This window comes from Lissotriton vulgaris, chromosome 5 (genome assembly GCF_964263255.1).
Source record: "Lissotriton vulgaris chromosome 5, aLisVul1.2, whole genome shotgun sequence".
Taxonomy (NCBI): Eukaryota; Metazoa; Chordata; class Amphibia; order Caudata; family Salamandridae; genus Lissotriton; species Lissotriton vulgaris.
This window is the reverse complement of record NC_141693.1, coordinates 1,987,476,664-1,987,492,387: the sequence shown is the minus strand read 5'-3', so window position 1 is coordinate 1,987,492,387 and position 15,724 is coordinate 1,987,476,664. Positions and strand designations below refer to the sequence as shown.

General features: G+C 46.2%; 2 protein-coding genes across 2 annotated transcripts in view; one reads left to right on the top strand and one right to left on the bottom strand.

The window, feature by feature from the left end:
- REXO4 (RNA exonuclease 4) overlaps window positions 1-15,724 on the bottom strand; it is a 98,423-nt gene that overhangs the window by 4,724 nt on the left and 77,975 nt on the right. The window contains exons 7-8 of the mRNA XM_086924726.1: window positions 14,869-14,943; window positions 12,487-12,561 (exon numbers count right to left, since the gene is read on the bottom strand). Coding sequence (XP_086780852.1) covers window positions 12,487-12,561; window positions 14,869-14,943 — 150 coding nt within the window. The remainder of the gene's footprint in view (window positions 1-12,486; window positions 12,562-14,868; window positions 14,944-15,724) is intronic.
- STKLD1 (serine/threonine kinase like domain containing 1) overlaps window positions 1-15,724 on the top strand; it is a 376,807-nt gene that overhangs the window by 319,147 nt on the left and 41,936 nt on the right. The gene's annotated exons all lie outside the window — the stretch shown is intronic.

Here is a 15,724-nt window from a genome sequence, read left to right as displayed (position 1 = left end):
CTCCTGTGAAGAGCTCCCAGTGCTTGGGATCCCTTTTCGGGCATTATCCCTGTTAGCACCAACCAGCCCCACATCAACACGACGGACCAAAAACAGAAAATTATCTCAAGTAACTGGATTGCCTGCTGACCTGTTTAACAGAGGTGGGGAGCCTGAAAAGCCCCGCGATCGGACACTTGCCTCAGACACCCTTATAGCTGAAGCTCCGGGAACCTGCACCGCGGATTGGATTCACGGCGGATTGGATTCACGGCAGCACCCCCGTCGCGTCTGAAGCGCAAGGAGCCTGCTGAGCCATCACCGCCTGCCCGCTCGAAGACATCGGAGGGCTGAGAGAGGCCCCCCCCCCCGCCCGCTCCACGGCAGAGACGCTCGAAGGCATCGGAGGGCTGAGAGAGGCATCGGAGGGCTGAGAGAGGCATCGGAGGGCTGTGAGAGGCATCGGAGGGCTGTGAGAGGCTCGAAGGCAGCGGAGGGCTGAGAGAGGCCCCCCCCCCCCCGCAACACCGGAGGCTGGATATGGGCACAGGAGAGACGACGGATGTGTGGAGACTGCCCTCGGCTGCACTGGAGGCTGGATGCGACCGGAGGCTGTGGCGCCGTTGCCCAGAGGTGCGACCGAAGTGAGCCCTGAGCCTAACAAGAACTGTAGGGGCGACAGAAGACCGGAGCCTGCCCCCATCGGCCGCTTCCCGCTCCCCAGGGTAATACAGGCTTGGAGCCCTGATCTAAACACCTGAGATTTGAGAAGTGAGATTTGGAGCCCTGATCTAATCATTTGGGATCACGTTCACACAGCTCACATACATCTGCTAATCGGAAGGGACTGAAAAGCTCTTGGACTTAAACACTGCTTCTGCAAAATTCTGCTGGCAGACTCAACAGGCACACAGAGCCTTAAGGTACTTATTTCTCCCACCCGCCTGCGCATTTTTTTAAACTTTCTAAAACTACCTCCTCTGTTCAAAATGGCTGGGGCCATAAAACTGTAGCAATAAATCCCCTCCGGTACCTCTGATGTTCACGAAGCTCCTCAGCTTAACCCCTTCGACACTCATGACGAGCTGGGCTCGTCATGGTGTAGCCTCCTCGTACACTGATGACGAGCCCAGCTCGCCATGAAATAAAGTAAAACAGCAATTCCCAGCACAGGAGGGGAAAACGCCTAGCAGCCATGGAGTTAACTACCCCACACAGAGATAAGAATCCCTTCCAGCTAGCTTTGAGCATTGCTTGCTCAAATAGAAAGTGAAATTCCTCCCCCTATGCTCAAAGTAATAGCAGCAGACAGAGGACTATTATCTCTATCTCCCCAGCTTGCATGAGTGGGAAGGGAAACTGCTCTTCCCTGCTATCTAAGCAACAGCAACAAACAGAGGACTACTGTTTCTATCTCACCTATTTGGTGGCCATGTTTTCACCAATCTCTCTCTTGGGCGGCCATCCTGGACTAGTCATTTCCATCATTAACTGAGCATACACTAAGAATCTTTCATTTTAGACTAATCTCAGCTACCGAGTACTTTGCTCAGTTAGGTATCTACACCTTCTTGTGAAAGAATGTCTGCCGCTTATTGCAGCACTATACTTCTACCTGTATTTTGAACATTTGTCTGCCGGGTATTTGCTACCTCATATATGAAAGAATGTCTGCCTATTATTGCAGTATTATAGCTCTACCTGTATTTTGAATATTTTTATGCACAGATTGCTAGAATGTCTGCCTATTATTGCAGTATTATACCTCTACCTGTATTTTGAATATTTTTAATGCACAGATTGCTACCTCATATACTTTTGTTGTCACTTTTGTTTTTCTGATTTTTAATTCAGGTACATTATTGTTTGCATCTGTATTCTGTTCTTTATTTGATCAGTATTATACTTATACTTGTATTCTGCGCTATTCTGCAACCTGCACCTAATCCAACTTTCTCTCCTGTTGTGCACCGACTACCACCTCACATATCATACACGTCTTCTGTATTCTGCATTATTCTACACAGTTCTGCAACCTGCATCCATTCTCACTCTTCTCTCCTGCTCTGCACATTTCCGCAACCTGCACCCATTCCCCCTTTTCTCCCCTGTGATGCACCGACCGCTACCTCATATAGCAGCATATACTTCTTCTGTATTCTGTACTATTTGGCACAGTTCTAGTTGGTTCTACTGTTCTACCTGGTTGCCAACTAATGTCATGTCTGATTTTTGATTCATGTACACTACTGTCTTCATCTGTGTTCTGCTTTTATATTCGATCAGCAGTATACTTGAACCTGTATTCTGCACTATTCTGCACATTTCCGCAACCTGCACCCATCCCCGCTTTCCTCTCCTGTTATGCACCGATTGCTATCTCATATATCGCATACTTCTTCTGTATTCTGCACTATTCTACACAGTTCTGCAACCTGCATCCATTCTCACTCTTCTCTCCTGTAATGCACTGATTGCTACCTCATATATGTCTGGCTGCTCTCTAGGGTCAGTTCTACCTGTATTTTGAACATTTGCAATTCTCAGATTGCTACCTCATATATTTCGATTGCTCTCTAGTGTCACTCCTACCTGTATTTTGGACATTGGTAATGCACAGATTGCTACCTCATATTTCTTGGTTGCTAACTAATGTCACTTTGATCTGTAATTTTGATTCATGTAAATTGCTGTTTATGCTACCTCATATTTCTTGGTTGCTGATTCATGTAACTTGCTGTTTATGCTACCTCATATTTCTTGGTTGCTAATTAATGTCACTTTGATCTGTGATTTTTGATTCATGTAAATTGCTGCTTGCACTTGTATCCTGCCCTTATATGCTATCAGTATTATACCTACTCTTACACGTTGTTCTTTGGAATTTACCGTATGTATTTGCTCTACTGCACACTCTTATATCCTGGTTATGCTGGTTGTTCACTAGTGCCACTTTGGTAATTTATAACTTATTACTGTGTAACCTACTGTATGCATTTGCTTTTCTGCACATGTGTACCACTATAGTGCATTAGTGCATTCTCCCATACCCACCTAATCCATCATCGCAACATGGATCCTATCGGCAATCACACATATAAAATCAACTACCCACCATCTCTCACCAAAAAAGCCGCCAAACGCTTTAAACACAACTTCCTTAGGTCACACCCTGAAACTCCCTTTGCTGACACCTACTTCTCACCGGTCAATGGATCCCTGAACACTGATATCATCTTCCACACCACACGCAGAGCTCAATGGAGAAAAGCATTCCTCACCCTACTCACCGTCTCCTCCACCAGGAAATCCGCTCACAGCCTAACTCTCTCCATCACACCATCCCAAGTCTTTCCAGGCAGAGCCACCATCACTATTTACAATAACGGGATTGTCCTATCACAATCCACAGACAGGAACCTGGAGCTGCTAGACAACTTGTTCCCCACTTTCAAAGAACACCTCTCCAATTCACGGACCAACACTCATATCTCCTCCAGTCCCACCAACCATGACCTCACAGCTACATACTCCTCAATCAGGGACACACCTACCACCCTTGACCTCCCATCCCCCACCCACAACACCACTATCCCAATTCAGCACTCAAGCACAGACACAGATCGCTCCCCCTCATACACCACGCACACCCCCGCCCCTTCTACCAACTCGCAGACCTCCACCCATACCTTCAACACTCCTATCACACCTACAGCGGGCATTAACACCCCGATCACCGCTGACAGCACAGCTCCCACCCATAACACACCTAACTTAGACCAGCACCAGAATAACACGCACTCCGTCAAATCCCCCCCTGTATCCCCCCCCCCATTCTCAGTCCCCATTACCCTCTAACCAACTACGCAGAACATACCTCCTCTCTTAATTTAACTCCCCCTCCCCTCAACAGGACCATCTCCAATCCCACTTCCCCTCCTACTCTCAGCCCCCATTATCCTCCCTGCACCCCCACCACGGCTATCAGTCTCCCAGCCTACACCTTGACCCCCCGCCTACCACCAATGCCCTCACTCATACCACCAACCTCCTCCCTACCTCATCCACACCCCTCCCGCCCAAAATCTCTCGCCTCCCTAACTCCATCCCGCACACCAACACAACGCAGACCTGCTCGAACACCAGCCCTCTCTCCCACCTGCACACAAATTCCCTGGTCAGCCATTCACCCCTGACTGCCACCCCCACCTCCACCACCTACCCCACGATGGACTACATCATGGCCACCCTCACTCAGATCAAAGAAGACATACACGCCATCAAAGAACTACTCTCCACACACCCCATACACCCCCCACCCATATCCACCTCCCCTCCCAACTTGTCCCCTACTCCGCCGGCTGACTGCCTCACTCATCACGCCCCACACCGGGCGTCAATCCCTGCTCATAGGCGCAGCAACTGCCCTCGTCCCCCGCATCGCCCCTGTAACCCCTCACACAACTACACCTCCCCGCCCAACTTGTCCCCCACCCCTCCGACTAACTCTCTCACTCAGCTATCCCCCAATCTGACCTCAATCCCAGCTCGTAATCGCAACAACCGCCCTCGTCGCACCCACAACTCTTCTTCTGACCTCGACACACTCACCCTTCTTCGCTCCTATGACCCAGCCCCTCAAATTCACACAACCACTCCACACCTCAACATTCCCACGATACACTCAAATCCCCTTAGACCACCCACACTAAACAGCAGATTCTCCATCCCCAATAACCTTAGAAAAGTCCCTCTCTCTCTAGAACCATCTACCACCCTCAACACACCCCGTCTCAAATGCACTCTTCTCAATTGCAGATCGGCCACGAAACATTCCGCCGCCATTGCTGACCTCCTCTTATCGCGGGACCTTGACCTAATCATCCTGACTGAAACGTGGCTAACTGAATCTTCGACACCTATAATGGACATTCTGGTTCCTCCCAACTACCACATTATCAGGCTCGACAGAACAGGCAAAATAGGTGGTGGAATCGCATGCATCTACAGGAACAACCTCTCTGTTCAGAAAGTCAATTCCACCTCCCTACCATCCCCAACATCCTGGGAATACATCTGCCTCAACATTATTAGTGAGGGCAAACCGATATGCTCTCTTCACAGCATTTACCACCCACCCAGGGACAACTTCACCTTTTCCCAACAAATCATGGATATGATCTCAATCAATTCCGGACGGCAGCTCACCCAAATATACCTTGGTGACTTCAACCTCCACTGGAACGATCGCAACGACGCGGTGGTAAATAGTCTTAAAAATGTCCTCGATGCCCTTAACCTCACCCAAATATGCAACAGCCAGACCCACGAGAAAGGTTCTACCCTCGACCTGATCATCTCCAAAGAGGACTCTATCCAACTCGAGTCCATCCAACCCTGTGACTGGTCAGATCACCATATTGTCACATTCTTTATCAATGAAAAAGTCAAAGTCAACCCGGCTCAACTCTCCAAGCCCAAAGTCTGGAAAAGAGACTCGAAAAAGCTCAACCCAGGCTCTTTGCCCCCTAACAGTTGCAATCTCCTACTCCCACCGACAGGCGCTACGGACGTCCAAACTCTGACTGACCACTATCTCAACGCTATGACCTCTATAATTAATGAGGCTGCACCTATGCAGCTAAAAAGAGTCTCTACTAAAATCTCCAAACCATGGTACGACGGGAGTCTCAATGAGGATAGACAAGACATGCGAATGGCAGAGCGTACCTGGAGATCAGCTCCCTCTGCAATGCACCTAAAAGATCTGAAGAAAAAGAAATGCCTACTTCAGGAAAATAAAACGCTCAAAATCAGACTTCTTCAGCCTCCAACTCGACCAAGCAAAAAACCGCCCGAGAAAACTGTTTGAGCTAATCAATTCACAATCCAAGGAGCAACCCCAACCACTCAACACTGGGCGTGAGGCACCCTCCTGTGAAGACTTCGCTGCTTTCTATATCCAAAAAACTGACAAAATAAAAAGCGATCTCCTCATTGACGCAAGCCTCTACTCCAAACCCCAATGCCTAGCACCCACTATACCAAAAAACAATGCTACATGGTCAACCTTCGGCACATACTCGGAAGAAGAAATTGGCAACCTGCTCAGCACCCTGAAACCATCCAATCACCTCACGGACCCCCTCCCTGCCTCCGCAGTAAAAGACTTTACCCCTTTGCTTCTCCCTCTCTGGACTAACATTATCAACAGCTCTCTCCAACAAGGATGCATACCTGACTCCCTCAAAGTTGGTCAGGTCACACCTCTACTAAAGAAACCTACAGCCGACCCCTCTGATCTCAACAATTACCGTCCCATCACCAATATCCCCACTCTCGCCAAACTGCTGGAAAAATGCACACAACTACAATTGACTAAACACATTGAGCAATTTGATCTCCTCAACCCTCACCAGTCAGGCTTCCGAGCAGGACACAGCACAGAAACTGCGATGACTCACATAATTGACGACGCACTTCAAATGCTAGACCAAAACAACACCTGCCTCCTCATCCTTCTTGATCTCTCTTCAGCATTCAACACCGTTAAACATGAGAATCTACTAGAACTATTAAACACAAGAATGGGTTTATCTGGAACTGTTCTCAAGTGGTTCACTTCCTTACTTCACAACAGGTCGCAGAAATTCAAGAGCAACAACCTGATGTCCTCGCCAATACCTGTAACGCTAGGCGTCCCCCAAGGATCCTCTTGATCCCCAACTTTGTTCAACCTAGTCATGGAACCTCTCACCACCTTGCTACAAGCATCCAATGTACACTTTCACATGTACGCCGATGACACCCAACTTTACCTCAAATTACAATCCCCCAATGACATCCTGCTCCTGAACTCAACGATCAGATGCACCCAATCCTGGCTTGCCGATAATCACCTCAAACTCAATGCCCTGAAAACAGAGTTCCTTCTGATCTCACCTCCAGCGAAGATATCCACCACTCAAATTTGGCTTAAACACCTAACCGCACTCAATGTCCAACCCACCATCGTGGACTCAGCAAAATCTTTAGGCATAACACTCGACACCAATCTCAACATGCAGCAACATATCAGCAAGGCAACAAAGGGAGCGAACTTCCAGATCAATACTCTGAAAAAACTTAAACCCTACCACCCAGCCAAAGACTTCCAAACCGCAGTACAAGCACTAGTCATCCCACGAATTGAATACGGCAGCACCGCCCTCTGCGGACTCCCCCTAACTACAACCGCACCACTAAGAGCTTCTCTAAATGCTGCAGCGAGACTCATCACTGGGTCAAAAAAGCACTCCCACATTACCCCTGACTTGAAATCCCTGAATTGGCTGCCTTTTGAAGCCAGAATACATCTGAAAATCGCCTGCATGACACACAAGGCGGTACACCTAAACTCACCCGGCTACCTCGCTCAGAAATTGACAATCTCTGGGGGAATTAGAAACACGAGAGGCACAAACAATCTTCTGCTGAAACCTCGAAGATTCCGGAAGGAAAAAACATACAAGCGCTCCTTCTCAGGAATGGCGCCTAGGATCTGGAACTCTCTCCCGCCCGAAACCAGGCTTATCTCTTCCTCTACACTCTTTAAAAAAGAAGTAAAAGCTATCCTCATGGTTAAATACACTTGAACTATTATCTCGAACTCTGTTAACACCCTGCACCGATCTGCACTGCATGTTTGACCCCTTTACTTATTTGTATGAGTTGTCTTATTACTCACATGATTGGCTTTGCAGCCACCTATTTGTACTGTGTGATCTATTGATTTATTTGTTTGACTATGTTCCCTCATGTACCCCTCTATGTAAAGCGCTCTGATATCTGCGAAGATCTTGTTCGCGCTATATAAAACTTTGAAAATAAAATAAATAAATAAAAAAAATAAAGAATACAAGCAATAGACTTCCACTGCTTTGAGGAAGCTGTCATCCTCCATCTTGTGCCATACTAAATCAGGGGCATTTAAAATGGATGCTAATGGCCTTCATACTCAAACGCATACAACACACAGAGGACTCCTACAATATATGTTATACAAATGTACTACACAGTCACACACTCAACATACACATGCAATGTCGACATAAGGTTCTGGTTTTCACTTAAGAGCAGTACTTTACACTAGAAGGGTCAGCAGACCACACTCTCACTTAGAGAAAAAAAGTCAGGTTGCACTACAAATTCACAAAACATGGTACACTGCCATCACTATGTGTTGGACCCAGGACAATTACTGTAGTGTGCTGCCTAAAATGAAGGCACACTTAGTTTGTCCTTTCAGGTCACTTGACAAATCCTGGACCTCGCAGTACCAGGAACGCGTGTAAGCCTCTGCGCGCATGTTAGCTTAACGTGACCCCCCAGGGCCAAGATAAAATCAGGACACCGGTTTCACATGCAGTAGAGCACTCCAAGAAGGGGTGCAAAACAGTTTGCCATGCTGAGGACATTCCCATAACAACATTACCATCAAAATTCATAACTCAAAAAAAAAAAAAAATGCACAGCACCAATGCTCTCTCCCTCATTAGGCCAAACCCTACAAACATGAAGCAGATTTCATAATCAAGCATTGTCCTTCTCAATGTGGCAGGAAAACCACTTTCCTGTCAGAAGTCATAGGTTTAACTATCTATCATCAAAGGCAAAAAGGCACATAATTAAGAAATAGTGCCACACCAAGGAGATATATATATATATATATATTACATTACAGAAGAACACATTCATTTGTGGTAGACACGGGGAGACAAAGCGATTTGCCTGGAATCACAGGATGTTGAGCTAATGCCGAGATTCGAACGTAGCTCCCCAGCTCTAAAGTTAGCAATTCTACAACCTGTGGCGGGAGGTGTGTCTAAAAGTGTATGTCGGTGCTGGCCATCAATGAGAGAGACCTGTGCATTTTTCAAATGGGTGGTGAAAAAATATGAGTATGTTGCTGGAAATGTGGGCCGCCGGGCCACCAATGTACTTACCGGGGGAGGGTAAACACCCATTATTCCGCAACTTTCTTTCCGCGTACCATCACTCCACATACTTTCATTACGAAAGTATCATGACTCCGCAATGCCATTATAACGCATGGCATTACATTTTATATGCTTTTACCACGCATACATTTACAACGAAATTCGTTGTAAATGCATGAATGGTAAAAGCATGTTTTTTTTTAATGTTTGGATAAGGTAAGTATGGGTATAAGGTTATATGTTTTAGGGTACTGAGGTATATGTTTTGGGGTGTTTGGGTATTTTAAGGGTTCAGATATAGTTTTGGGATATGGGGTACAGGGGTAGTTTTAGGGTTTAGGGATAGGTATGAGTTTTGGGGTACAGGGGTATTTTTAGGGTTCAGGGCTAGGTTTGGTTTACAGGGGTATTTTTAGGGTTCAGGGCTAGGTTTGGGTTGTGGGGTACAGGGGTATTTTAAGGGTTCAGGGCTGGTTTTGGGGTACAGGGGTAATTTTAGGGTTCAGGGGTAGGTTTGGGTTTTGGGGTACAGGGGTAGGTTTGGGTTTTGGGGTTCAGGGGTATTTTAGGGTTCAGGGGTAGGTTTGGGGTACAGTGGTACTTTTAGGGTTCAGGGCTAGGTTTGGGTTTTGGGTTACAGGGGTATTTTAGGGTTTAGGGATAGGCTTGGGTTTTGGGGTACAAGGTATATTTATAGGGTTAAGATGGGTTAGTGTTTAAGGGTGTTGGGGTATTTTAAGGAGTAAGGGTGGGTTATGATTATGGGGTGCAAGGGTATTTAAAGGGAGCAGGGTGGGATTAGCACACAATATGAGACATGGCATGAAGGGCGGAACGTACCACACGCCCCCAGCGTTTGTCACGCCCACAGCACAACGCAGACACGCCCACAAGGGACTACTTTGCTGGCACAGTTCTTTTACCTTTTAAATGTATATGGTGGCCTTTCCCTCTCCCTCTCCCTCTCTCCCTCTCTCTCTCTCCCTCGCTCTCTCCCTCGCACTCCCCCCTCCCTCCCCCTCGCCCCCCCAAAGGGCCTCTTTACCCAAAAGCTTATCGGGTTAATAGGGCGCTATGGTGAGAGTTTGGATGGGAACAACTAAGCTCCAAACTCTTTACGAAATTAACCAAAGTTAGTGTTAGGCTTCAACCACAACTACCAATAACGATACCACAAGTGAAAAAGCTAGATTGATAATTCACATGGTTCAGTAAACAGGACAATCGGCCACAGACAACTGGAATACTATCCTAAGGTGATGGGAAAATACCTTTGTACCCTTCTCAGATGGACGTGGGTAGATACGGGTTCCCACATAAGCATGGACTGGACTGATGCAGGGTCACCAGGCTTGAAGCCCTCCAATGCTCTCTACTGCTCCTGAACCTGCTGGAGGGTGAATTCTGGTCAGCCGGACATCAAAGAAATCACAGCTTGTGAACATCACACTAATTCACCATATCTTTAATCCCATCTGTGACGTATTAACCCCGATACTCAATGGCTCCCTCAAAAAAGCCACTGTCTCAGACACCTGGAAACGTGCCCCCATACTACCCCTTCTGAAGAAACCCTCAGCAGACCCGAAGACGCTGCCAAACTTCAGACCAATTACCCTGCTACCTTACCAAACCACAGTACTGGAAAAGCTCCAACATCTGACTGACCACTTCAACGACAACCACCTCCTGGGTCCCTCTCAATCTAGATTCAGGAACAATCATCTGAAAAATACTCTTCGCCCTTATGTCAAATCCAGGGCACTTCGCTCCAACTCCTTATTTCTCCTAGAAACTCCCCGATTTAAGCGTTCCCGTGCTGGTGGAAAAACCTTTGAGGTCTGTGCCACCAAGCACTGGAATAAGCTTCTGTTAGCTCTACGCACATGTCAGACAGAACCAGCATTTCGGAAATCCCTTAAAACCCTTCTTTTTTCCTCTTAGTATGGTACCTCTGATCTGTCCCTCTAGTTCTCAGAGTCTCCCAGCGCCGGGATGCCCCGTTGGGGCCGCTGCGCGCTTTACAAAACACACTAATAATAATAATAATAATCACAGCACTGAGTCTTAGCTCATCGCTGCCACAGACGTCTGCCTGATCATGGACAGAGAAGATACAGTGGCAATGTTCTAGCTCGATCTCTCAGCCCAGTTTGACACATCCTCCCGCCCCATCCTCATCCTTATCCAATGTCTCCACGAAACTGGTATACGAAGACCCATCCACTTGCATGTCAGAAGGCACCAGCTGGATGAAGACCAACTCTCTAAAGCTCAACTCCAACAAGACGAAGTTGGTACTCTTTGGAGAGTGGCATGCCAAACACCCAACCTGCCTAACCAAGCCAGGAACCTAGAGATAATATTGGACAACCAACTCTCATTGACCAGCCAGATCAACACAGTCACCTCCTCCTGCTTCAAACTCCTAAGAAAAATCTTGAGATGGCTCCTGCTCAACATCCGCAGAACTGTCACACAGGCTTTGGTTTACAGGAAGCTGGGCTTTGGGAACACACTATGTTGGCATCGCCTTACATCACACCAAGTGACTCAGGCCACTCAAAAAGCTGCAGCTAGACTCATGCCTAAACAAACACCCAGCACACTCACATCTCCACACAAGTAAACAATCTCCACTGGCTCCCAATTCACAAAGGTGTACTCTTCAAGCTCCTCACTCACACATACAAAACCCTACACAACATAGGTGTCACCTTCCTGAGCATCAAATTCCACACCCGACCAGACATCTCCACTTGGTCAGCCTCCTACTTGTACACGTCCCCCTATATATGAAGAATTAGAGCTGGAGGGGTCAGCTTTCCCATACCTCGTTCCCAGAGCATGGAACAACATCCCCCTGCACATCTGAGCCAGTAGCTCACTCTTAGAATTCAGCAAAAAGCTGAAAACCTGGTGTTTCACATAGATCCCTGTGAGGGCCATACCGTCCTTTAATAAATGCCAAGAAACCCTCTAAAGTGAGATGGGCACCATACATAAAATCTAACATCCTCCACACAGGCTTCGGTCTACTGTTTTTGTTTGTGGATCCTTCAGGTCAGACGCCTACGTCTCTCCATATAGGACTGTGCAGCTTCATCTTCATTAAAACAGTCACAATTATAGGACAGGTATGTGGGCACAGGCCTTTTGAATGTAATTTTGTAGAGAAGGATCTCAATGGGTCGATATCTCCCTGGACCCATTATCACTAGGCTAAAACTGCCTACGCCTCTTGGTGATAAAAGTAGCAGTTTATGTTCAGAAAACAGTAGAGAAAGCTAACATGGCACTGTCTTTACAAAGGTGCTCCTGGCGGGATGCATACTGGGTCTATGGAATTCTGAAAATAACTTAAAACAAGCAGTATGTGGGTATACGTGGACAAAGAAAAATATCAAATATCATCATTCTCTAGCACCAACGGTGCATACTGGACACTGGAGCCGTTGATCTCCTATTCTTGCAAAGTTGTGTAAAGAACAAATGGATGTTGAGGTCGATGATCGGAGAATGTACTCACCGAGGAGTGCTCCGATGTCTGCACCTTCACATTCAAGAGCTTGCTGCACAGCAGTTTCAGAGACGGCCTTCCAGACTAGAAGAGGAAAAACCAAAGACTAGAACTGTGAAGTTTTTGTAGCCAGCCACAGGCCAGAGGCAAAATTTTAAAAGACACATATTATATATGGTGCACAAGGTGCCTCATAACATGTACATGCAATAAAAAATCCTAGTTTTTGGAAAGGGAAATTTGCTACTGTGTGTAAACTATTAATTATTGTACAAGCCCAAATAATTTGTGCTACAAAACTACCAGATGAAGCATGTTGTTGTTCCTTTTCTCCCTTGTATATAGTTGTTATCTCCTGTCTGTTGTTTTCACTGCGCTACTACCGGTTAAGTGATAGGTCCCACAAGATCAAGACTGGTCTAGGATTGTCGTGGAGTTCCTAAGGAGCCTTGGGATGAAGTAGCTCCCGAGATTGTAGGACTACGGTGTTTGGGACACTCCTCAGTGCACATCCTTTTCTAGGTGGCCAGAGGTGGAGTTTGTAAGTGAAGTCACCACCTCTTCTGTGGTCAAATTATTGTCTGGAATTTTCATTAGGGAAAGCAACCCAAAATGTCTTCTTACTGATTGATAATTTTTTATTGCGGTTTTGGGTTAAGGTTTTGATTACATCAAGTCAAGTGAAACAATAACCGACAGTCATGTTACAGCATTGAAATAATCATAGGTGGATGTACACGCATAACAAGCTGTTCAGGTAACAAACATTGTCTCTGAGACATATTTTGCGGGTTATACAGTAGCACGGTTTGAGCAATGGGTCACCGGATGTACACACACATGAAATTTATCAAGCAAGGCTTTAAACTTAGGCATCCCATGTGCCCTATAGGAACGGATGTGGTGAGAATGGAAGAGAAAACCTCAGTCATTAACAAGTGTGTCAGGGAAACTGGGGAAAAGTGCGAGGAAAGAGAAGCAACGAGGGGGGATCAGCACCTGCGAGATCTTAAAGGGGATATACAGGAGAGAGGAAGTAGGCATGGGCTGGGCGTTGTACGAGGCAGGGGGTAAATGAAGTGGTGGTTACATGGGTAGCCTGGTCACCACCCCCGGCATTACGTGAGTGGAGGGATACTCTGACCTAGTATGGAGGGGTTTGTGAAGCTGATGATGGTGGGGTGTGGCATAACTATCTCAGGCGGTAAAGGCGAAGGTCCTCTCTAAGCAGCTCCTTAAATTGGGTAAGCATGGTGTCCCAGGCTGCTGCAGTGGGGCGCCTCTGATGTCTTCTTACTGATAATGAAATGATGGGTGAGTTTTTGGGACAAAAGTGTTTCACACAAGAGGAGTACACTATAACATCCTCAAACGGATGGAGTAACTGAGAGGTTTACGGGGACATTAAAAGAAACCATTTATCTAGTCAAATTAGGGAGAAAGAATTGAATTGAAGAGATGCTGAACCGCATAGAAGACTACAGGTTCACTCCCCTTTCCACATCAGAGGTGAGTCCTTTCGAATTGTTCAGGCAAAGAGCACCATGCATGAAGATTTGCCGACTGTTGATGGTAGACATTCGGGGAGAACCACATATTGTGGAAGAATTGGAAAGTTTGAGTAGGACATGAGAACTTGAGCAACAGTGTAAGAGTAAGAAATATTATGAAGAACGCAAGGCAGCTAAAACATTGAGTGTCAGTGTATGAGATACGGTGAGAGTTCGAATACCAAGATTCTTCTAAATTTGGTAAGCAAAAGTTGTAGCAGGCGGGTCGGATTAATGCCAGGTTTTCATCCCAGTGGGCAGAGCCTTATTAGTTGGCGGCCATCTCGCGGCGCAGTGTCAGGCCCCCTCCCACAACTTTCCAGGTAATAACGCATTCAGTAATCCAATCTCTAACTGATGGCAGACACAACTTTGCAACTTGCTTTTTGTTGGAGAAGACGCATAATGTTCCTAAGTTCATACAACGTCAAGAAGTCTTACTGGGACACTGAGGTTCCAAGGCCAGGTTAGCATAGGTTATGATCTAGCCTAGGTGAGAAGTGCCACTTTGGGGGGAAGGGGATGATGCTGGTTGTAAAAGCTTTGTCCTTGGTACTGAAGAGGATCTCTTAGCAAAATGGAAGGCTTCCTGGCACGTAACTGCAAATGGCCGGATTGTATCAAGCACTCAGTCAAAGCACTGAATGCGATACTGAATGCATTCCAATTCATATAATAAGCATGTGTGTTGTCTGCAGGGGAGTGGCTCTTTTAAACAGCAATCTTTCCACAAAATGCTGCTCTTCTATTCCTGAGACACCTCCAGTCTAGCAATCTGAGTGGAACCCGAACTCATTGTTCTTAGAGCTATTTCAAGGATTACAGTACATCTTGACATTACCTTGACTTCCTGTTTGAAAGGTTTATAACGCTGCGTATCACGGATTTTTTTTCTTGGATGGTCAAGGAACAAGATCTATACGAAAAAGAAAAACTAATGATAACACATGGAAATTAAGGAGCAACATTCTAAAAAGGACATTGCACATTCACATTAAGGTAAAAAGGTAACTGAAAATAAATAGCTCTGACTCCTTACATTTCCTGAGCAATCTAGCTCTTTGCCATAAATTCCCATCCAGAACCAGAAATGGCAGCAACCCCCTGCATCTTTGTGACCCGTTTTAGAAATAAAACTACCTACTTCTGATGAATACTTCCTTCTGCCGATTCCACTTCTTTGAATTGAAGTGCCCATTATTATCCTGAAAGTTATATTCCCTAGCAATAACTCCACCCATTTGCAGCAGGTGGCGCCATTAGAACTTCAGTCTTGGCTCTCTTCCGCCACCGATGAGACAATATGGCACCATAGAATGCACAACCTCAAACCCTTCAGAGTCAGATCCGGGACTACCTCTGTTCTGAAACGGTTCAGTATGTTGGTTTAGAAGCAGTGTACCTTAACATTTATTGTAGGGGCTCTGTGACACTTTGTTAGGGGTCATTCGTTTTTTGTTATTTTTCCAAAACAAACTCCTGCTTTGGGAGTTCGTTTTTCAAAAGTAAAAAACTTTGGAAAAGTTAAACCACTAGCCATCGTGTTTGACAGTGCCATCCATATTTTGTTCCTACCTTCTAAGCTAGCAGTGGTAAAGGATACCTCGTATTTCGGTTGGCAAGGGCATTTCAAGACAAAGTGGTAAGACTGCTTCACCTCAAGAATGACATCTACACATCAATTTGCTAGAGTTGAT